Source organism: Anneissia japonica, unplaced genomic scaffold (assembly GCF_011630105.1).
Source record: "Anneissia japonica isolate Jap-2015-1 unplaced genomic scaffold, ASM1163010v1 scaffold1826_len1998817_cov189, whole genome shotgun sequence".
NCBI classification, from domain to species: domain Eukaryota; kingdom Metazoa; phylum Echinodermata; class Crinoidea; order Comatulida; family Comatulidae; genus Anneissia; species Anneissia japonica.
Genome location: NW_022742159.1, coordinates 866,661 through 892,919, shown reverse-complemented (window position 1 = coordinate 892,919; position 26,259 = coordinate 866,661). Strand labels below are relative to the sequence as shown.

The following is a 26,259-nucleotide window of genomic DNA, read 5'->3' as shown; positions in this document are numbered from 1 at the left end:
AAAAGATATTCTTGCATACATTCTTCTCACATCTGTACAATTCAGCAAAATTGCCATCCTAAAGGATCCAATTTACCTCCTAATCTTGCATCATGTAATGTACCATTCCACAAACACTAGAGACAATACATATTTTATGTGGTTGTACTTCCAACAGGATCCAGCTGTGGATGACTTTGATGCAGACTTCAAATGGTTAGGTTGACAGTAAGAACTTAGAGCCAATCTCCCATGGTCTTTTCCAGTCTCCATCTTATCCAGATATACACTACTTCCAAAAATCTTTGTAATGTCCTAGCGTATGGCACAATTTTAATCTCTAGCCTAGGCTGGAAGAGCTTCTGACCAAGTCCTTGGTGGATGTAATTTAAGTGCCGTAAGGTATTGGCTGGCTGGTCTCAGTTACAGGTTCTGGGCTGGATATCAGGTAGGAAGCGACTTACCGTGTCGAACACCCAATGCTAAAATAACTAACTGATCAGGCACTATCAGGACCTTGCAGGAAGATACCAAAATGGCGGTAAACTTGTCTCACATGATCCAAACCGACCAATCATGATCTGCCAGAAGGGCTGCAGTCACTTAGTATTCACGGTAGCCTGCTGTGCGAGTTGGTTAGCTTACATTTTTCCCATGCCCAGGGAACAAGAATATAATGCAGCAGAGGGCATGCAAAGCAAATGCGGAGGAATTTTGCACAGCAAATTGGTGCAAGGTCATTAGTGCAACGGAGATAAAAGAAAAAAACGCTATACAAACACCTGTCTTGTCCATTCTTCGGCGCTTCAACAATTTTTTTTGTGAAAGAACGTGCGAAGAGAATAACATCAAGGTCGTGGACTAGCATGGTACGATCAGGGACCGTCTTCAAACTAGCGGGAACTTTTCGACATCTCTGAGGTCACTAATAGCTTCTAAGGTTTCTATTAAAGTCTATCAAAATATGATGAGCGCAAAGTAAAATAACAGAGAATATTGTGAACACCATTTTTCAAATTATATAATAAATAAATTTAACCGATGAAGGCAGCAGGATTGTAGCCAAATGCAATATAAAATTCAAAAAATTAAAAATGAAAATTAAGAATGGGTCTCAAATGCAGAGATATTCACCCTTAGAAAAATCCTTGACTACTGTTTAGAAATCAAACAAATAATATTTTAGGTTGACAAGCAGGAATATTATACATGAATGTGTAGGGCATGGAATGTGAGAAATTGCTGGGATGTATGTGACAATTTTTGTGGTAGCACGATAAAAGTGTGAAGTACTCTAGACGGCTTGAAATAGTTAATATAGGCAACTAAATGTGAGGTGTCATATTTTACATCAAAATGATGGGGTATACAGTGTTGAAAAAGACAAAATACAAGAATATTTTTTTGGTAGAGGAAGTGTATTTTGCAAATTTAATTGAACTAGATTTTACTTTTAATGGTAACACACAAACATAGTTGGACTGCCAAAATGCAATTTAAATCCATTTGACCTACTATATGCACATGACAAAAAAAGTACCACTATTTATTATTTATCAATATTATACAGTAGGTGCAATTAAATGTATCTTTGAGCTTACTGAGAGTGCGAGTGGAATTTCAAAATATTCATAGAAGAGAGATTACAACAGTTCTATCCAAGTCGTCTCCTTAGGGATTCGTGCTTAAGAAGGGGAAGTTAAGAAGCATATGGCTTAAACACGTGAACTGTCCCTTGGTGTTTAGCATGTCATTGCACAAAAATAATACTACCACCAGTATATTGAATAAAAACAAGTTAATTATTGTTACTATAATTGCCATTGCTACTTAGCCCTTCAATTCATATAATATATACTATTACATATACAGTGTTTAAATAAGGACATGATGGAACATCGTAGGCTACTCTGTAGCTTTTGAACGAATAAAGTCCTATAAAAGTCATTGTGTAATAAAATGTCTCCGGATTCAAACCTGTGACCTCTCGCTGACAAGGCGAGCGTCATAACCACTAGACCACGAAGGCTTCATGGTTGAACATGTCCAAATAACCGCCGGGAACATTGTATTACACAATGCTACGCCTCAAGAGGGCGTTCGGCCAAATAAATCTGGCAATACGGGTAGAAATACTGTTGTATATTATATTATGATATTAAAGGGAGTTAGCCGTTAACACTGTTGATTAAATATAATATAAATCATCAAAGGTACATATACAGTGTTTTAAATAAGAACATGATGGAATATCGTAGGCTTTGATGATATATATATATAGATGTGTATAAGAGACAGCTGTTGTGGGCGGAGATATATATATATATATATATATATATATATATATATATATATATTGTATTTAATTTGTATATATTATGTATGCAGGCTTTTATACTTAAGCATAAAGAGAAGGAAATGAAATTTTATGTATATAATTAGTTTTTATAATACATATAATATTATCTATCTTCATATCTTTATCATGTACATGTCATTATATTACATTTATTTATGTTATTAATAGGTAACCGACTTTATTATTTTAAGAATATCTAATGACTCAGAAAATTATAAATGAGATATGAATTTTTAATAAGGGTGTCTTGGCAAAATATGAGTGCTCACAAATATGAAAATAAAAGTTAAATATAAACCACAAACCACATCCATGACCAACGGAGGTGATGCCCCATCGCGGAATGTTTAGCTACACGTTCCATGTTCACAGTTAATACGCTCTACACATTCAACTAAGTACAATCCAACGCAGCTGTGTCCCATTACAACAATCAGTTAGCATTCGTCATACACCGCAGGAGGGCGCCTGTTCCTGATTTGAACCCACTGCTTGTCATCGATTGGACAATTGGACGGCGTAGGTCAATGCAGATGACCTCACATTGATTATTTGAGGCGCGAAAACTGACCACCAGCCAGCGTTATATTCGTGATGAATAACTTATCCGTGAATACTTACGTCACATCTGCGTAAGCAGGAGGTAAGTGAGGTTATGCATGATATCTATCAAAGCCAATCACAACAGAGATGTTCAGGATTTTTACATTTCAAAGAAGTATTGAAGGATGAAGTGAGGTAGAATTATGTAAGCAGGAGGACACAGAAGTCAAGTTAGGTTATGCATGATATCTATCAAAGCCAATCACAACAGAGATTTTCAGGATTTTTACATTTCAAAGAAGTATTGAAGGATGAAGTGAGGTAGAATTATGTAAGCAGGAGGACCCAGATGTCAAGTGAGGTTATGCATGATATCTATCAAAGCCGATCACAACAGAGATGTTCAGGATTTTTACATTTCAAAGAAGTACTGAAGGATGAAGTGAGGTAGAATTACGACAACCATGTGCAAATATAAAGAATATTATTACTGAAAAGTGATGAGATAGATAAAATCAAATCTTCAGAAAAAAATGGTGAAAAAATAGAAATGAAAAATTTAAATTGTGTTTATTGAAACTTACCTATTGAAAATATTCTCACTATCAATATATTTATGGAGCTTAGCCAAAGGACTGATAACTTCATCTTGTGTGGTGATGTCCAATGGTGAACCGCTAATTCCCAAATCATCGACATCTTCGTCACCTACAGATAAAAAACATTCAAATAAATTTAACCTTTTTTTGGAATACATTGTATTGGTCATCCATAATTGAATAATTCACTTGAAAATTGCAGATAATTGAGAGAAATGTGACACTAACATACTGTAGGCTCATATTGAACATATCCAGATGCTAATCAATAAATCAAAATTCATATATCAAATCAATTATTAATCTACTGGCATTCATGTAATATAATATAGTCAGCATTAATCACATCATGCAACATTTTTATGACAAATCCTGTATTTTTATTCCATATTACTGTAGAATTCCAAAACATAAAAAAAAAGAATAAAAAAAATAATATACTACTGTAATCGGTTTTTGCCCATGACGTGTTATAATACATGATGCTTAGTACGTTCCCATATGCTTGCGGAAAAAAAATCTTGCAAGTGATTTGGGTGGGAATCGAATCCACGATCTACAGATAACTACGGTAGCCTGGACTCTAAAGCACTCAAACACTGCATTCAGCGCTACAACACTATAGTACTATGAGGTACTGTAGGGCAAACACCGATTAGTATATTTCTCTTGATGCAAAATGCCATTGGAAAATAACATAATAAAATTAAATTATATCATTCATATACTATTTTTTGTATTAATTTGCCTATTTTAATCGGAAATATTTTTACATTACGGAAGTTGAAATACAAAATGATAAAAACAATTAAGCGTTGGCATTAAATACTTCCTCAACTAATTTATATGAACTTTGTAAAACTCTTCACAATTTAATTGTATAGTCAAGATCGCTATTTACAATATGTCATGTCGAAATTTACTGGTAGTGAGTGGCAAATAAATCAAGCTGCTTGGGATTCCAAGTCTAAACATTCTCTGCTTCGCTTTGATATGTCTCAATCAACGAGAGATTTAACGCCAGGAGAAGGTCAGGTACTTGGACAACATTCTAAATAGTATCCATAGGTAACAACTCAGCTACAGTACTCAATGTACAGTAATAAACTTTAACAATTAATAGAGAACATTATACAGTTTCGCCCTTCAATTTGAGACCACTTAGGAACCTGAAAGTTTGTGGTGGTCTCAGTGTTCAGTCTTAAATTACCTGTGTACAGGTAGGGTAAGCTTTGTGTTAAAAGTGGTCTCGAATTGAAGGGTGCACTGTAATATTTATGAATTGGATTTGAAGGTGGATATTTACATTTGTATGCCTATGCCTTTTGCACTGTATGTATGTAATTTTACTTTTGGTTATCAACATCTTGAATGGTTCTGCAAGTGTAGGGTTAATGAAATCTTTCAGTAATTTATGCTGGTGTTTCATCTTTAGTAAATGTTTTTTATTAATTGTATAAGTTATATTTATTTTGTTTATGTGAAAGCTACACTCAACCTCTTGAGCCTTACTCCTGTCAATGGGATTTAATATTCAACCAGCTAAAACTAAATAGCATTTTCTACATTCCTTTATATATTCAGCCAAACTCACTTATACTGTAAGTGGTAAAAAATAGCTTACCACAGAATGAAGTCGCCTGCATTGTATCTAGATTATCACAAAATATTTTTTAAATTCAACTTAACATTAGTTACCTAATAAATTATAGCATTGATATCACAATAGCATATGGACTACTGTAGACATACCAGAACATATACACAGCTTTTTCTATTTACTATTCTGTACATATTCTTCCAATAATAGAAATTAACATAGGCCTACGGTAACAATACATATTTCAATTTTCAATTCAATCAATAACATAACATTTCCATTTCCATTATAAAATAATACCAAGAACATGGTGGCATCACCTAAAAAGCAACATGCTTGTGGCAGGGATGCAATAAACATTACCAACATTAGACAATATTTAAGAAAATTTAAATCTAAACAATATATTAAGCAACAATTAGCAATTAATCCTGTACTCTCAGAAGCATTTAAAAATTATTAGGCAAAATTGTTTAATCCCAAAATAGTTGATTGTCAACAACTGAATATGAGCATTTATTTTTGGCTGAATATGGAACTTTTTGGCTCTTCTGCCTCTAAATCCAATATGTAGGGGCGATTTTCGCAAGTTCTCAATTCGTCATACAACCTTATAGTTCAGTAGATACAGGTATGTTGAAAAAGCTTGTTGAATTAAAGAAATGCAAGATGTGTGATTACAAACTCAACACAGGACACCAGCGTTGAGTAACATGGCCAATGGAATGCTCATTGCGAGTGTGAAGGTCACTTACGTGTCAGAAGTGAGAAACAAGAATGATTATTCAAGTGTCATGTTGAGGTAAAATGCTGTAGTCAATTCACAGGATAATACTACTGTATATGTTCATGCCAATGATTAGATCTTCTTTCAATTCAGTCTCACAACCTTCTATGCTTTTTAGGCCGTGTTTCCACAGCACTTAAAATTTCACTGATGAATTATCTTAAAAATTTCCTCTAAATATGCCTATTTTATCCGGTCATGCAAAATTATGCACAAACATAAAGTTATGTATTTTCGCAATTCGGATATTTTTTTCTCATGCGAAAATTTATTGGAAACTTTGGACACTGTTTCCACGGCAGAAACTAACTAAATAGCTGCTTTCCGTTAATTTTTAACGGGTACAGTAATACAGTGAGAGCTATGGAAACACACCTTACAGTATTTATTATAGAAAAGAAATCTAATATATTTTCATTGTTTAATTTACTTCACATCCAACAAGTACTGTACACTCAAAACTTACAGGATGGAACGAAGCTTTATAAGCCAAGCCTCTTATTAAGGCCTAGGGAGCGGAGTTGTTTTTTGTCCTGAGAAAAAAAAATCATTCTGTGTGACTGGAATTGAACCTAGGACATAGGGATTAGAAGGCAAGCGCCTTAACCACTCCAACTCCATTGTTGCTCACAAAATTAAATCTCAAGCTACGTTCACATCAAGCCCGGATCCCAGTCCAGAATACGGAAAAAAAATTGTGAAAAACGGGTTCAGTGGTAAAGAATAAGACCGTTCACATCAAATTTGTACAATTTTCAATCTGGACCGATGGATCTGAGAGCCATTTGTATCCTGAAATCTTCCGTTTTTATTTTTTCTTGGACCAATCAGCAACAAGCTTGCTTGGTTTGAACCAATCGAACGCATACGTACTTAACCCGAACAACCGTGTTCCGTGGGCGATGTGAACACAGCGCTCAAAAAACGTAGCAACTCACAATTTTTTGTCCGGGCTCTGGACCGGTTCCGGGCTCCGGACCGGATCCGGGCTTAATGTGAACGTAGCTTCATGGTATTGTTGGTAACAACGTTTTGTTTTGTTGCCTCTTTATAACACCCTTAAAAAAATCTCAATTCTATTGTTTCGTACAAAAAGTCTTAAGCACTAGGGGAGTCACTACACATATTCTGCACTAATGGCAAAACAAACAACATGGTTCAATAGTGGTTGGTGTTCATAATTCTATGCTAAAGCTTAAATTTAATATGAAGATTCGAATGGATGGTAATGAGAATAGGAATCACATTAAAAGATAAAAACATACATCATTTCCCTCTGATAAGGCTTTTAATATCTCATACAGAGGTCAGGTATGCAAATACCAATAATGCCATCACTCTTAACAAAATAAACAACCCCCATAAAAGTGGTAGAATCCATAATTTATGCACACAAGGCCGAAAATTTTCAGCATAATTTTTGCCTTATATATCATATTTTTAATATTGTCTGTGTTTAAATAAAATATTCTCGCCTTGTATTAATTGGTACACCAAACAGTATGATGAAGAAAACTAGATGATAACTAAAGAAGCATTAAGAAAGTTTTATATGATGTTGTACATATAGTCTAAATATCAATCTTGATTGCATTACCTAATCACAAATGTTGTTTTTCTCTGGTTATTAAACAAAATCATGATATTAAACAGATGTTTTACAGTGAAAATATTTTAAAATCCATCTTGATATCAAAATATCAAATTAGATATCAGGATCAAATATTTTGCTAGGAACAATTTTGTCTCTAGAATTAATAAACTAGAATTGAAACGTTTTGCTGAGATGAAAAACATTTTTACCTAGGATCAAAGATGTTATTTTTTATAATAAAAGAAATTATCTTTAGGATTTTAGGATTAAAGTTGTTGAATTAGAGAGCACAAACAAAGATGTAGCTTGGATCAAAGATGCTATATTTGGGACCAAAGTTGTTTTCACTAGAATTAAAAATGCCATCATTTGAGTAAAAAAAAAGTTTCTTGGATTAAAGTCATAATTGTGAGGATCAGATGTTTCTAGATTAGATATTTTTTTAAAGAAAAGCCAGTAAATTGTGACCTCTGTATGTTCCATCCCTCAATTTAGATCATATTTAAAAAAAAACCAATTATATTAAACAATGAAGAGGAAGATTAATGTGTGAAATCGTGTCCTATCATTGGGTTCATATACAGTAATAGTAATGTGACTAAATAAAAGGTTAAAAAACAACATACAATATAAATGCACAGGAAAAAGTGGCATAATTGTGGTTTTAACGGCAAAACCAAACTAGAGCATTCCGATGGATAATTTGTTTATATCTTAAAATGTAAAAGGTTATATAGAATGCTGAGTGATTCTTACATAAACACTAAGTTTGGTTACATGGCATGAGTTATTAGTACTACTGTTAACCGATTACGAGACCAACCATTCGCATAACATAAAGAAATCTATCTTATAGTTTCCTCAAGAAATACTTTCAATGTTATAGCAGAACCTGTCTGATCCCAATAACGAAAAACCAGCAAAATATTAAAATTCTGTCACCATTTGGTTACAGTAGACATAAAAATATTGTAAAACATCAATGTTAGTGACATATAATTATACAAAAAAAAAACACCATTTTTTTAAAGCGACCATATGTTTTAATTTGTAATTCTCATTACTATTGTATGATACTGTTTATTTAACTATATTAATATATAAAACAATATTTTAATTAGATTATTTTTACTTTATGACTACATTATTTTCAAATTATTCTTAGAAAAGGCTCTCTTGTTTAACTTTAAATATACACAATGGAAAAATCTTTGCATGCGACACTGGAATACAGGAACAGTGCTGTAGGCTTGGTTTATTTGTAGAGGTGGCCATAAGTCTATTGTATAAACAGTAAACTGTTATTTTTTTGGTTATTAATTAATTTCTATAATCCTTGACACCAGAGGTTAAAGGGCAAAGTTCAAGATTAATTTAGCCCTCAGCCACACAGTGGTCAATGAAGACCATACAGTAGGTCACCAGTAACAATATTTTGGTTACCTGTCTTCGACTAACTACCATAGTGCAAATTCTAAATTTAAAATTCTGCAAGTAAAGGTACTTACACAGTATGAAAAAAACCTACGGATCCATCGACACAAGGTTTACCTGAAAAGAACTTAATAAAAACAAGGACCACCTGCATCCATTAAAATGCCTCACTGGCTCTGTAGGCTGAATAGAAGCAGCAAAAGTCAGGCACCCTGCCTAGGCTGGGAATGTGGCCCGAAGGCCCATCTCATTATAAGCAGTCACTGCAACATTCCAGTCAGAAATCCAATCATCTTAAATACCCTCCCTAGAGCAGACTGGCCACGCTGGAGCTCTTGCTTGGCTATCGTTTTAATTGACATTGACTGTGCCCTCCCAAATGACAATAAAACAGTTCTAAAATCATTATGTTCCCGCTTTTTTTCTCCATCTAGTTTTTTTTTCAACTTTCTGTGACATACGTACCAGTAGGTTGATTAGTTTTATTAGGTTGAAATAATATTATCACTGCATGGAAGCAAGCGAAGAGCCGATGTCTGTATCGCCATGAGAAATCTCTAAGTTGGACTGTTTATCATCGTGAGGGCCTAGTCCTCATCAAGATTCCAGAACATTTGTAAAATTATGTTGATTTTCAAATGAAAATATTGAAAATTTCGGAAAGGGAACCCAATTTAAATCAAATGATCTTGTTATAGGAAATTCAACACGATAAACATTTTAACTTTATGAAACTCTGGAAAAAATGTAGGATTTTTTAAAATCTTTAATTCTACATGAAACAATGTTGAAAAAACATTTTTTAAGTGTTTTTAAATCATTTTCTCCATGAAACAATTGGAAATTGTTTAAAACACATGATCTTGTTCTAAGAAATTCAATATGATAACATTTCAAACTTTACAAAACTTTTGAAAAAAAAATTGTAGATATTAAAAAAATCATTAATTCTACATGAAACAATTGGAGATTGTTAAAACAAATGATCTTTTTTTAAGAAATTCAACACGATAACACTTCAAACACTGGAACACATTGAAAGTTGTTTTTTTCTTGAAATCTTAAAGGACAAACATATTTTAAGAATTAATGATACTGTATGTTGCACGTGTAAGATGACCCCCTGTTATTTTATCGTAATTTGCTATTTCAAGCCTCGTCTTATCCCTGAGAATATACGGTACTGTATCTGTAGTTCTTCTCGTATATGCCCAACTGAAGTATAATTCTACCCCTATTTTATAAATTGTATATGTTGTACAATTCACATAATATATTATCATTGATATTTCCATGGCAATAAAACCTCTTGGTATAGACTAGGTGGGTGAGGAAGAGTTGGCTAATCTGATGGTAGCCACTGTGTACCGTGGAGATCTCCGGTCTAATTCCCATCATTGCCCTCTTTGTGTTTCAGCTGGAGGGCTAAAATGCAAGTATTAAAAGCGCACCGTCTTTCGGATGAGATGTTTAAGCCGTTGGTCCTATGTGCAAAATGGCCCACGTGCATGTTAAAAAACGCAGTACACTCTTCAGAAAAGAGTTGGGGATTGCCTCCCAGTGTACACCAGAAGGATCCCACTGGAAATAAGTCTTAGGACTTTTGTGGGTTATCCTTGGTGTAGTAACACACTGAAGAAATCCAATCGAATCCAACTTTTGCATTTCAATGCCATTCTACAAAATAATTATCTTTAAAGACAAGTTGACTATTACTTTATTAACAATTTTGGCTCAAATTTATATTTCCATGTATAAAATATGAAAGTCCTAAAGTCATAGTCACTGACTGATTATTAATACCATTATAATTTAATAATGGTGTTTATCACATGGCCATGAAGGAATTTTATTTTTATAATAACGTATTTTATCTTTTAATTCTTGAATTTATGATGAAGCCAAAGGTCTATGAAACTATGATATTTATACTGTTCTAATAAAACATTCTCTCCAATATTCTATGTGTTAAAATAGTACTGTTCAAGGTCTTTTCTTATTACTATACATAGAAGGAATTACCTATTGACACTGCGACATTTGTAAGACTGGTGTAACAATAAATCAATATATCATTATATATTTATCCTGAATCTGGGTCAATAGCTGACCTAGTAAATTAATTATCCAATATGAAGCTAGTTCTTTAACTGTTACCTATGTAATATCATCATTAAAGTCAATACAATTTGCATTAACATTATATTCTAATGACATTAAACCTATGAGTAATTAAACATGTCATGCCTTGAATGGAATCAAATTAATAAAGCACCTGCACCAAATGAACTCATTATTATGGTAAATACTCTACAGTATCACAGCATTTATCAAGTCAATTAATCAATCTTAAAACAAAGTAAAGCAGAGCTAATGACAAGTATTTAATTAAATACAATTTTTAATAATCCAGCTTGTACTAGATTTTTTCAAAAGCCTCTAGATGTATTAATCATCTGGCTACTGTGTACATGGAAACGGACTGGTTATCAATTAATTATTGGATGTATTTTTAGCATCAACATTAATTTAAAAAGGATCATAAAATGTACATGGTCATAAATCCATAAATAAATGACTTTAACATTGCAACAGCTGTTCTGTAAATGCTAACAACAATGATTATGACAACTACAGTATTATTATTACAGTATTATGATGATGATGATGATGATGATGATGATGATGATGATGATGATGATGAAGATAAACAATGAGCTTTGAGGCTATTTTTTTTTTTTGCATTAGGAGCTTTATAAAATTATCATTATTAATATTATTTTTATGTTAAGATGATTAAAATTATGATAATGATATTACAGTATGATAATGATGATAATAATAATGGTGATGATGATTATGATAATGATTATGATTTATAACACAGAATAAAATGACAATGATTTTAACAAACATAGAATTCAGATGTTTCCTTTTTGGGCAAACATAAAATGAAAATAATGATTATGAAAGATAATGATTATGATTGATGATTGATGATAAAGATTGATAACTAACAACCATACAATTTAGATTTTTCCTCTTTTTACACATAATATAATGGCAATAAAAAAAGGATAAAACCCATAATGTGGTGTGTCATTCATTTCACAATATTCTACTGCGCGACACTAAAATTACACATAGGCCTACTGTGAAAGGGGTCAAAACCTCTAGGCTGTCAAAGTAGATCTGAAATCACCCACCTGGATTTAGCCTGGCCAGGACCATCATCCGTTCTCCCCCAACTATTATGTATTCCATATCTCTTTAGCAACTAGGCCTAGCATCAGTTGAAATGGGCTAAATGAACCATTGCTATCAACAGCATTAAGGAATGTCACAAAAATAGCATGTCATACACAAGTTGGCAAATTGCTCGGCAAACGACTACTTAAGGAGTGTGCGTATCCATCATTCCGTACATTAATGGTCAGACAATCAACAATTAAAACGTACTATATCCATGCACTTAAATTTTCTAAAGATGTCCATGGTATTCAAATACAAACCACTGAAAATCTGTATTTTTAAATATAGTTTCCATCTGGTCTAAAATGAACCCTATTTAGGAATGGAACAGTCTCACCAATACGACCCTCCTGCAAAGATCTATTTTTCTACATCTTGGACTTCTCGGGAAATCGCGAAGTAAATTGATTGCATTCTTTGAACAATTGAGAAGCACTGAGATTGGTGATAAGTTAGTGATGTAATTAGCCCCTCAAGGACGAGTTTCAATCTAATTCTTAATATTCAATGAAGATGAACTGTTGTTTAACAGCTTGCTTTTTATCTTCAACACATCCATCTCAGCTAACATTGCAGGGTAGCATTTACTGTCATAGCAAGGACAAATTAATTTTCACTAGCACTCAAATAATAACTTTAATAAAGTAGAATGTTAGACATTATGATAAACAAGTATATTGACCAAATAATGATGAGCCTTTCTGGCAATTTAATTCAAGATGTACAATTGTTAATTTATGTAGAGATAGCAAAATTAGTAGATGCCACTTTACAGAATATTTTTTTTCTTCCTCCATACAACACTACAATCTTCCAAATCCATACAATGGCCTGGCATCTTCAACCCTACTGGCAAACCTTATGTTTCACCCTCTCCAAAGATTATCGTCTTGCCATAACCGATGCACAAGCCAGTAGTCGTTATTTGACCCCTCAACCTTGAAACTGGGGTGTTCTTATTTTAGGCAAAGGCAATTTACCTATGGTTCTCTGATCAACCAGGAATATGTACTGTATGTGGGTAGGGTGGAACACCAAATTATTTTTTTCAATACCACAGATGACATGCAGGCAAGGGTGATGAACTAATCATTCCAGGTAGTGGCGGCAGCAGCGGTTAGGAGGAAACTGCCCCTGGTGGACAAGCATGAACACCTCCTTTGTTCGTCACAAGGAATAAGTGGTAAATACAATTTGCTGATACAAAATTATTATGATTGCCAATCCATAATGTTGTAGACTAAAAGCAAAAATACAGGTCATCCTACAGTAAACCATAAAATCTTTCAAGATGAACCCCCACTGGTAATTTAATTCCATGACCCTTAACTAGGCTCTGGGTGTCCCCTTGGTTCTACCCCCTGTCAAACTTGTACTCCCTGTTCACAAATTTATGGAGCCAACACTGATATTATCCCCTCCTCACAAAAACAAGTCTGACATCTTTCTACAACCTACGCAAGTTAATCATCTTCCTACTCTATCCTTCCAAAAAACCTGATCTTTTTCTCTCCTACACATGGCTTCTTCTAGGCCTAGGCCTTACTGCTAATGGTATATCTACACCATGTCTTAAAGATACCATGTTTCTATAGTAAAAATTAAGACACTGCTTTTTTCTGTAGTGAACTGAAACACTCATGTTTTATAAGGCATGGCTTCATTTACATTATACTGTTCATGAGTAGAATTAGAATGCTACAAGTATACTTCACAGAAGATACAAATCAGAAAGCATATAACATGAAGAAAATATAAAACACCGAAATGTGTTTTGAACTAACCTGAGCATTTTAAAAAGTGTTACAGGCTATGACACAAGATGGCTGCCACAAAACTCACAAGTGACATGTCTTTAAATTTCAATTGCTAGCAACAGCACAGTTTTTATTGCTCCTTGATGTGGAAAAGTAAAGACCCTTTGGGTTGAACTGTCCTTCACTCATTAAACCACCACCAATACAAATGCTTCATTTACTTTACCGCCAAATCCGTCAGCTCCCATGGTATGCAAAATTGGAACAGGTAGGCTAAACCAATTTCAACAACCAGAGATAATGAGGAAAAAGTATTTTTACTTGCAAGTGTTAAATGTAAGTTGCAAACTAATACTTACTTAATATTTACTATGTTCAGCAATAAGTCTGAAAAATAATATTTCAATTACTAATTTACTTGTGTACAGTATAGGAAAATTTTAGCTTTGTAATTGAAAAATAAGAAGAAAATATTGTCCTAGCACTAATTTTAGATGCTCAAATAATACTGTTCCTAAAACCAAAATCTGTAATTACCTTTACATTGACTGGTACAATTATTATTTTTAGTAATAAAAAGTCCATAGATCAGTAAAAAGAAATTTCTGGAGTATGAAAAAAAAAATGTAAATACACTTGTTGAATTTTAAGATATTATCCATTACATAACATTTTAATTAAAAATTGATTGATAGCACACAAGGAGCACAACATTTTAAATGATTTTTCCTTTAAGATTTATTACAAACAGGCTATACTTTAAATTGTTTGCAGACCAAAAATGTTTAGAATTTTTATAAAGTATCCATAAAAGGTTCAACAAGTCACTGTAGTAGTGGCAAACATGTAGGGACTTACTCATACTATTTTTTGTGGTTTGTGTAAATGAAATTGTTCTTTTAAAAAAAATTATACTCTTAGTTAAATTAGTTTATGAATGCTAAGTTTAGGCTAAACCAAAAAAAAAAAGTAATAGTTTTTTCACAGCTAAACATTGATAGGAATTTTTAAGAACAATGGCTACAAAGGAGTGTTGTTCACAAACCATGGTTTGAATTTATTTTACATTCTACTCAATCCCAATTTCCTCCCCCAACAAAATATAAACCAGTGAATATATTTTCTGTTGTTGCAAAAAATTAAATAACGCTTGCAGTTTTTAGTCTTATATTAGTAATAGACCTGACAAAAAAACATGAAATGGATTTTACTAATGAGTAGGTCTAAAATAAAGATCATTTTTTTTTACCAAGCCTTAGAATATCCCTGGCAGTGGTACACATTTATAATTAACTTAAATTCATAATATTACCAATGTATTACACTGACAACATTATAGCAAGCTATTGTGAAATATTTTTGTCATTTCTCATACAATTTACGACACCTTTGACAACCTACATGAGTCATGTACTGGACTTAGTCAAGCAGTAAAAATACTGATGTATAATAAGATACTGTATTGTCTCAAGACTGATATGAACAAAGAATGTCCATGGTTACCTGAAATGGTCTAATAAACATAAACGGATAGGCCTACAAGTCCCTATAAACAAATTTATTAGTTTATCATCCTATTTACTGTAGGCTGGAAAACTGATGAGGGAGAGAGGTACTGTAGGCTCTTATTTTGCTGGAGCCAAAATTCACCTGGGTTGTTTGGTGGTGCATTGATATTAAAAGTAAAATACTGTACAGGACTCAGATAATGCAAACAATATCTACTGACTATACAATAAATACAATACAATAATCTTTATTTCAAGCAATCAACAAAATACATTAATACAATTCAGGTTTCATCACAGTATATTTTTGTGGTTTGGGTAAATAAAATTGTTCTTCAATTCCATTCTTCTATTTAAAACAAATAAGAACATTTTTTTCAATACCATGAATAGAAGACATGTGGGCATGGGTGATAAATATAAATAATTTTTTTTATTGGGATTAAAATACGACTTTTTCATAATTTACCTTGTTCAATGGAGTATGAAAAAAAAAAATGTAAATACACTTGTTGAGATGTTAGATATTATCTATTACATAACATTTTAATTAGAAATTGATTGATGCTACATTGTTGTAAAGTTTGGATACAAGGAGCTTACATACAAATAGGTACAAGCGCCACCAACAGGCAAGACGGGATAAAACAAAATGGTATGCCAATCCAAAACATTCATGTTGACACTATTAAGGTTATGAGGAGTCAAAAAATTCCAGAAAAACATAAAAATGAAAGAGTCAAATAATTCCAAAAAAACATAAAAATGAAAGAGCATATTGGCAATCCATTCTCAAATGACTTTGATCTAATTTGAGGTCAGTTTAAATGTTCAACTTTTACATTAAAGTATATTTAACTCTAGAGGGCAGTATAAAAACAAAAGAAAAATATCTTGGCTGATAAAATAATCACTGACTTTAGAAGTTATTATGCAAATTAATAAAGAAAATTATATGTTGAGCTAATGAAATAAAAAAAAAAAACTGAAGTTATAATTAAATTAATACTAAGAATTCTATAAATAAGGGAACTAATTAAAATTTTACAATTCTAAGTTCATTTGTTTTTAATTAAACAGTTAAAGGGTTTTCCCTTTCCTACTTCAGATAGTATTAAATACTAATAAGGAAGCACTTAACTATCCACTAAGTGCCAATGTGGCTGTAACTGCTTTGAGACCTTTGTCTGACACAGGAGAGAAAAATTACAATTATCAATAAAGTATTAAGGTTTCTCTTATTACAGTGGGCATTTACTGAAAAACAGGGGCATATAGTGTAAAACAGGGGCATCTAGTGTAAAACAGGGGAATCTATTGAACAACTTTCAGTGGTTTGCTGTAAAAGTCAATTATCCTCATCTAAAATATGAAAGAAATTTTTAATTCTACGTAATTTATCTTAATCAAAAATTTCCATAAGAAAATTTCACTTTACAGCCTTACAGGTAACAGGGCCTATCGACCATGATTTCGGGGCATCCATGTCTCAAATACTGTACTGTTTCCAAATAGGCCTAACCATTTTTTTAGATTATATAGGACCTAAGTGACAAGAACAATTTTAATAAATATAAGTGACAGCATAATTTTAATTTCATCATACAACAAATTTAAATAAGATCAGACTATTTCTGTGTACTTTCCAGTAATAAAACATGTCGGAATATCTTGAATTGCAAATTCCTCAGCATAACTTTCTATTAATGTTGCTTACTAATACTACACAATTCCCTAGAAACCTAAACAGAAAGTGAAATTAATCTATAAATAATTGAGTTGTGAATGAGACATTATCAGAATCTCAAACATATTGCCAGTAGGAAAATCAATAGCAATGTAGAGGACTAACAACACGCATTGCTGCAACAAAATCAATGTCAAAGTTAATGACTTACAACAGATAAGGTATTCTGTTTCATAATGTATTTAAATGCTACCGCTGCGATCCCTTCGGGAAAGAAGACTCCCGATTTGCTGTTTTTGTCACAAAGACAAGGAGGTGGTAAAATTTCTGACTTCACTCTCTGGTATGCACCTAGTATATCAAGGAAATGGGCTACTGCAGCTCATTATTATGAACAAGCTATCAAACTGAAGAGAAAGTTTCTATCAGGTTTTTAGATGAAAGTTATTTACTTCAGAAAGGAAATGGATGCAGGTTGAGAAGGAATGGAATTAATAACTCCTTATTTTATTTAACAAATACTTTTTTTAAATTTTTTTTATAAGAACACATTTTATAAGAACACTGAGGCTGAAATTCCTTAAAAATTAAGAACAAAATATTAAGAACAATTTGAGGCCAAGGTAAAATGTCAAATGAGATTTTTTTTTAAAAACTAGAAAAACAAAAACATTATATTTATTGTACCTTTGTGCAGTAGGTGTGATCATGTAATACCATCTATAATACAATACAGTAGGTGTACCTACCTGTCATCTGGGGCCATTTTTTCGTGGCCATTTCTTCAGGGGCCACTTTTACCTACATTCCAGTACAGTGTATACTGCTGTACAATAACAGCTTTCTATGTTTGAAAATTGTGTAACATTTTCAGCCTGAAATCCTTGGACATCGAAGAGGTTTGATTGAAATTATAAGTTTTATATGATCTCTACGTACCTGTACAACATTAATGATAATACAGTATTACCGGTATCTAATTGCTAAATTATGTTGCATTTGTGTACTATATACAAAGAGATATTTTTCAGTTATATACCAATTCAAACCTCTGCGATGTCCAAAGTTTTTATGAAGCCATTGATTATTAAATTTTGAATAATAGAAAAATATGTATAGGCAAAAATGCAACATAGATTTCAATAGGTACTTGAATTAAAGTTGACTACTCTTAAACAACATTATCATCTATCTTCAATCTTATAACACTGAGCATTAACACACTTTATGTATCGGGTTCCCAACTTGTCAATTCCAAAGTAGATATAATGGATAGTGGATTTATCCTCACTCTAAATCATTATAAATATGATACACACAGCACAACTTCAACATTTAAACTTAATATTCTTATCTCTAACCTTGTTTCTGCTTTACACCAAGTAACCAAAAATCATGGGAGCCTCATCTCCGCTATACAATAGACCCTACTGCTAACATTCTTGAACTTAAAAAAAAAAAGAAGCTATGCCTTTATGCTTAGACACAAATCTTGTCACAAGGCAGCTGACTCAATGAGCCCACAGTAAGCTACTGTAGATAATCAGTCTTGTCATCACTGTACACCATACGGTATCATCATCAAGGTAAAGCTGGTTCAACTTCAGGCAAGCAGCTGACACAGAAATGCCAGCCAACCAGCCCTTTATTTGAACTGAAGAGTGGATGTTGTTGGATGTCGAACAAGAATATCCAAAAAACGATAAATTAGTAATAAAAAAAATCATATTAACATTGGCGTGGGAAGGGAGACGCACTTCCCCTTCCCCGTCTTCCCCACTCCACTTTAGCGCAATCAGCGACATCGAGCTCCCCAATCAGCCCCCAATTCAAGATGCCACTGCATATTAAATGAAGGGGATAGAGGTATACTTTCATTACTTCACCAATTTTTTCCTTTTTTCTCTGTTCAAATACGTATCTGACTATACAGATACAGGTTCCATAGAGGCCAAGTAGAGGTACCTTACTGAACATGGCCTCTGAGAGGCCTGGAAAAAATTTTTTTGTGCCTCCGACCATAAAGATTATCAATCAAATGACTCCAGGACCTAATGTTACCTTTACACTATAGCGAAATAGTAGTACATTTAGTGCAAGCAAGCAAAAACATTATATCTATGCATTAAATTTTGATATGCCAAAAAAAAAAAAAAAAAAATTTTTCTAAAATGCCTCTGGGTTAAAGGTCAATGCCAGTTGCACGGTCGCGCACTCTTTCCAGCCCTGGCCTCAAAATTAACAAAATTATTTTTTTCAATTGTTGCTGTGGTTTAAATTTAGGGCACTTGCCTTCAGATTCCAAGGTTTTTGTCCCAGTCCTTTCTAAAAATATCAGGACTCAGGCCTCGTGGATCATAGAGCATCAACATCCTAGATGATCAGATAGACTTGATAACATCACCTTTGTTAAGCTCTGTCAAAATATCATGTTTTATGTGACAAACATGTCACATTATACAGGTACCATACAGGAATTATGTATATGTCATATCATACCCATAGGTGGGAAAATCAAAGACACAGTACATTGGTAGTGTGGACAGCTTTTAAATTACCTCAAACACCAAGAATAATAGTAATATTACATAATAATTATGAAATTCTATAGTAGGACATTGTCTTGGAAGACATTACCAGCAATGAATTTGAATCCTTTTTAATTTTCTTTTTTTTTACATTAGGAATTTGGTGAAATATGAAGAATTTTTTCAGGCATGAAGTAAGCTATAGCTAATTCAATTCGGCTGTTGACTCAGGATCATTTATCATGTACATAAACTACTGTACTGTAATATGTGATCTAAAACAATTACCTTATTGATAAAGTATTTCTTGATGTATTGCTCAAATATGACTTAAATTACATACTAGATATTACATACTAGATATACATGATAAACAATAGACATAATTTTACAGCAACAGTAAACGAAAAATTCGGGGAAAAAAAATTAATGCTGGTGGTAGCAAAAAAATTACCTTGTGAGATAAATTAATACAAATATTCATATTCAGTAACTTTGGTATGCAAAAACACATTTATTGGTCCAGAGATATGACATCTCCCTTTGAGATTCGAACCCAAGATCTTCTGGTTACCATTCGGATACTCTACCACCTGAGCTACGGGACAAAACTGATACTCCCTTCGATTTTCTCATTAGCAATAATTTAGGGTAGTTATAGAATATTTTATCTGTAGATCTATACAGGTAAATCATGAGAATAACTTTGGTTTAAAGAAATCCCTCAATTAATGACAAAATAAATTGTCATTGATGGAGGGATTTCACTGACACACTTTAATTTGTCACTAATGTCCAATTATTAATTTATCACCCTTGCTCGCATGTCTTTAGTGGCATTGGAAAAAAAGCCCATTTTGGGGAAAAAAAATTTTAATATTTTTTAATAAATAGTATTGTTTGTATCATCTCAATCATATATTTTACTTAGAATATTGCACCAGCAAACCACCCAAGGATGATTTGGATTTAGCCAAATGAAGATCCTCTCTCGCTCCCTCATCATTTTCCAGCCTAGATAGGGCGATAAATTAATAATTATTTTTATTGTGCCTAAATAGAGGGATTCACACATTACGTTAAATGATAATTTATGTAATTTTATTTCTTAAAAAACTAAAGATTCTGTTTAGCACACTTTCTATGCCAATTTATCATGTTAAAAAAAGCATTATTTAAAAAGAGAGAAGAAAATTACAGAGTGCAACGGTACTGATGCTTCTGTAGATAATGAAGTTTTAAAACCCTCTTCATCACTGTTGGAACTACTGGAACCATCAACTTTAAAATCCCTTTTTAGGAAAATGGAGGAGTCCAGTAAAACACAAGGGAATGTCAATCAGCAGTTGACATTTTTTATCAGAATGGAATGTAAAATGATCAAACTTCAAAGTTCAAGGATATCAACTTAACCAACCAACTGTTCTATTGTCTTTTGCTACAAGTTCTACAAAAGAAACAATACAAGCAGGGTTTTAATTAGAAAACAATTTCCACTCTAACCTAAAAATTAAATGGTTACTATAAAAGAAATTTAATTATAGTAATTAAACAGGTGACTTGAAATGAATAATAAAAGTGATTTAAAGTATACATAAAGAAATGAAGAATAATGAAGGCATATGGCATAAAGGGGTCATAAAAGCTATGGAGTAATAAAAGCTTTATTAAAATCCAATGTGGTAATTTCATATCAGAAATATACCAAGTTCATAGTTGATATGTAGTACCCCCTCTATAGTATACTGTATAGCTATAAACATACAAATATTAAATCAGCCTTTTCCAATACGTTAAACATTAGAATGAGTTTTCTGTTGCTAATTTTAAGGTCAAATAACAAAATATTTGTCTTCGTCTGCGTCAATTTTCAGCCCTGCTTTTTTTAATGTCAAAATTAATTTTTGTAATGCCCAAAAGGTGAAATGACAATTTCTACATGTTTTGCAGGTTCACTAAATGCATTTTTTCTCTTCGACACAACAAAAACAAATGAAGAAGTAAGGCAAGGCACACTCGCCTATGGTTCTGGTGGTGGAACAAGTTTTCTTGGATGAGGACTATAAACCGTAGGTCCAGTGTACAAATTTGGCTTGTGTGTACTTAAAAGAACCGAGTACTGTACATCTTTTGTGACGTGTAGGGATTACCCCAGTGTACTGCTCCGTTCAGCCCTGTTGTGGACAGACGAGAGTAGCTGGTACCGATTTAACGGGTAGCTCAGACATGAAGAGACCCTTGGGAAACAGCAAGTTACTGTACGGGCTAGTCCACACTTTGAGACTTCTGTATAAAGCGCTATATAAATCTAACTATCATTACATCAAAGTTGATAGATAGGATTTGAATGAATTCCGAAGTTGGTGGGCAAAAACATTGCTCTATAGTGATAATCATTGAAATATGCATGCTTCCTAACAGGCTATCAATGTGTAACATACAGTAATAGCTGGTTACAAGGATGTTTTATAAAGAGCCCAGGGTGTTTACCTTACATCTTAAAATGGATGAAAGTGGGACTACCACTTCCAGTTGCTACAGTAACCCTTGTAGCAATTAAGCCTCATCAACATTCAAAAGTTTAAAATTACCCCTACCGAATTCATTGGTTTCCCTCTTAAACACTAATACGCGATTTGTATAGTTGCATCTCATACACTAGTGGAAATTATATTAAATTGAAAATAGATAAGGAAAAAAATTAGTGCACGGTTTTGAATAGAAAAATAATTGAGAGTTATAGTGATGACATCACAATTGATAAATAGTCAAGAAATAGTCTTAGTTGGCAAAATCCAACATTAATTACGTGTTGCGCATAAATTCTTCAACTAACAAACCTATGTAATGAAATTTTCAATAAGATCATGACATTACACCGATGACAAATTATTATGCTGCTGGGCATCATACATTAATTCCACATACTGCGAGCTCCAATAAAAATATTAAATCATAAATAAGTAAGGAAATCATAAATTAATACATTCCCTTATTGCTAGATACTGTACCCATTTATTCTCTTAAACAAATGAAAAGAGACAGTACAAAGTGTCTTGCCTACAGACATACCAACAATGCGACTAATCTTAAAATTCAACTTAAAACCTTGAAAGGTTAGCTTTCATGTTTCTGTGAATACGAAACTTTGTTTTGGAATCTTAATAACCAATCCAGTATTTTCTTTTCAAGATGACATCTAGAATAAAATATTAACAATATTTTCAACATTAGGAAACAAGTCACAAACTTTCTTCTTAACACTGAAGAGGATAAAATATTAAAAAATATTTACATGTAATATTTGTTTAGCCACCATATCGTTTGTGTTAACTTTTCATCACAACAACAACCACAATAACAATAATAATAATAATAATAATAATAATAATAATTCAATGAGACTAATTAAAAATAATTTGCGTTCTTTTATGACAAATGCTCATTTAAATAGCCTCATGATGGTTGGAATACATTGTGATAGGTGGGTGAAGCAAGCTCGACCATGACAACGTGGTTGACAGATTTCATGCAAAATTTCCAAAATATAGAATTTCACTTTCAAGAATGAGGATTTGAAAATAAATTAGATGGTTACATTGCATACTCTTTGTTTCTTGCCTGGACATTATTCAATCAATAAATCAATCATGAAAACACTCACTCATTCAATCATGAAACTAATCTAAATCAATCACTACATCATTAATCAATTAACTGGGATGCTAATAAATTAATCAATTAACATGCTAAACAATCAATAAACCAATCAATCATGAAACTAATCAATTTAATCAATCAATGATGAAATAAAATAATCAATAACAATGTAATCAATCAATAAACTAATTAATCATGGACCTAATTGATTAAATTAATTTAATCGCAATCAATCAAGCAATAATGAAACAAAACAATCAATAAAATGTATTAAACACTAAACTAATCAATCAATCATGGAACTAATCAATTCAACCAATTAATCAATCAATCAATAATGAAACAAAACAATATATAAAAATCTAATCAAACACTAAACTAATTAATCATGGAACTAATCAATTAAATTAATCAATCAATAAATAATGAAACAAAACGATCAATAAAAATCTAATCAAACACTAAACTAATTAATCATGGAACTAATCAATTCAATCAATCAATCAATAAATAATAAAACAAAAAAATTAATAAAAATCTAATCAATCACGAAACTAATCAATTCAATCCAATCAATCAATCAATCATGAAACAAAAAATTCAATATAAATCTAATCAATCAATAAATAGTCAATCATGGAACTAATCAATTCAATCAATCAATCATGAAGCAAAAACAATCAATAAAAATGTAATGAAACAATAAACTAATCATGGAAATAATCAATTCAATCAATCATGAAACAAAATAATCAATAAAAATCTAATCAATTAATAAACTAATCAATCATGAAACTAATCAATACAATCAATCAATCAATAATCAAAGCAACCAATCAAAATCTAATCTAACAATAATTCAGAAAACAATGAATCAGAAACTAATCAAACTATTTGATCATAAAACTAATTATGAACAAACTTTCAGTTTTGTCAAACTTGTATACTGACCGACAGTATCGATGTTCACTTCCATGAACTTCATCTTCAGAATGAAAGGTAATTTTCACACCAATAAGTGGCAGTTGTTGTAGATTACCATTTGTACACTTTGTTGAGCACTATAAAGGTAATTAGCAGCACAGAATTATGATTTCAACTTTGACAACCAATGAAGCTATAACTAGAAAATAGCGAGCAAAGATCCATGTGTAGAAAGTAGTGCCAATTGCCAATGCCATCCTAAACAGTTTTATTTTTTCTGTTTATTTTATGACAAACAGCAGTCAGTTTTACGTAAAAATTTTAATTAGTATTCTGTTATTCTTAAACTTCATTTAAACCTTATTGAAAATTCTGTAAAACCACGAATTGAAGCCCATCTCGAATTGAAGCTCACATCTTCGGCTTTCAAAATTAGCCTCGAAAAGAAGCCCATGAGCTTCTTTTTCAGGTAGCATAGCTTCTTTTTGAGATAGTATGTACAGTACATACACTGTACAGGAATTTCAAAGAAACAATAATTTTCAAAAGATGCTTGGTTTATACAGTAGTTTAGGTGATTTAATGCCAGTTAATACACTCCATGATATAGATTGATGTTACAGTGGCCCTATTTATTGTTTTATAATACTAATTCCCAAAATTTACAGCATTTATTTGCTCCCCTTTTTACTTTGAAAAGAAGCTCAGGACTTCAATCCAAGGTTTTATGGTACCTCCTCCTCTCTATCACTAGAGAGGAAAAATAAATGAAATAAATCGTGTGAACCTAGTAATAGAAATATGGGAACCTGCATAAATAATGTGCAATGAATAACGTCTATGTTAAAAGCAAAGAGTCAAACCATAGGAGTTCATAAAAAATTAGTAGTGATAATGAAAGTTGAGGATTATCCTGACAGACACTCATAGAAAATATCAATTAGAATCTTGTATCTCAGTACTGCATGGTGCATCAGTTAAAAAAAAAATATTTGACAATCCATTCTTACAATTTTCATTCAAATATTCTATACAAGCTTAGCTAGGGATTTCAAGTACAATAGAATAACACTTATTAAATCTGTTGATATACTAAATCTATCAATTGTAAATATGAAATTCCAAATATGACACACACAATTATCTTTCTCCACTTAAAAACAAATTATAGCACATATCTTCAACAAATTCATTTTATACTTTATAATATAATATTGCTTGTCTTTAAATGCATAATAGAAAAATCTATGTACTTTATGTTACCAATTTTATTAAATATTATTTTTATGATTTTATTGAATAGTTAACTTTCTTGTATTTTAAAAATAGCAATAAATCATTAATTCAACCATTGAGTTACTACAATACCGCAACAACAAAGTTTTGTTTAAGACAAGACAAAAATCAACTCAAAGTAAAAGTGATTGGTGGCATGGCAGTTGAAATTCAGAATTTCAAATTAGCTAGGTAGGTTGTTCAAATTTCTCACTTTGCATTTTGCTGGCATCCTTAGGCAAGGCGATTTTAATCTCTTTCCATCTGTGTATCAAGGAGCAGTAATATTATGGATGCTCTCTGGGTGTATTTAGTGCCATGGGTAACTGGAGTACAGTAGTTTCAAACACCAATGCACTGATAGAATGCTTTACTATCGGATTTGACATGGCTTTAGCCAAATAAAAATGCAAACAAATTATAATAAAATTGGACAATCTAACAAAAAAAATGTCCTTTTTTTCCCCCCATCTTTCCTGATGTTCGTCTGTTGTCTTTTTTTGTTTTTTGTTTTTTGTTTTTTTTTTGTTTTTTGTTTTTGATGTGTTTTGAAATTTACTATTATCATTGTTTATTATCTGGCTAGCTCGACACAAGTTTCGGTTTAACCTTTAAACCAAATTTACTTCCAGGGCTGTTGCCTCTTTCATTGTTTATATGTTAATTGCTATTAGTTATACAGTTATTCAGATATTATTATTATTGCTCAATTTAATTATTTTTTACTGTATATATATATAAATATATATAGATTTATATATATATAATCGTAT

At 32.0% G+C, this 26,259-nt stretch overlaps 1 protein-coding gene across 1 annotated transcript in view; it reads right to left on the bottom strand.

Moving 5' to 3' along the window:
* LOC117119031 (serine/threonine-protein phosphatase 4 regulatory subunit 1-like) overlaps window positions 1-26,259 on the bottom strand; it is a 43,374-nt gene that overhangs the window by 15,882 nt on the left and 1,233 nt on the right. Inside the window, exon 3 of the mRNA XM_033263839.1 lies at window positions 3,466-3,589. Within this exon, the coding sequence (XP_033119730.1) occupies window positions 3,466-3,589 (124 nt within the window). The remainder of the gene's footprint in view (window positions 1-3,465; window positions 3,590-26,259) is intronic.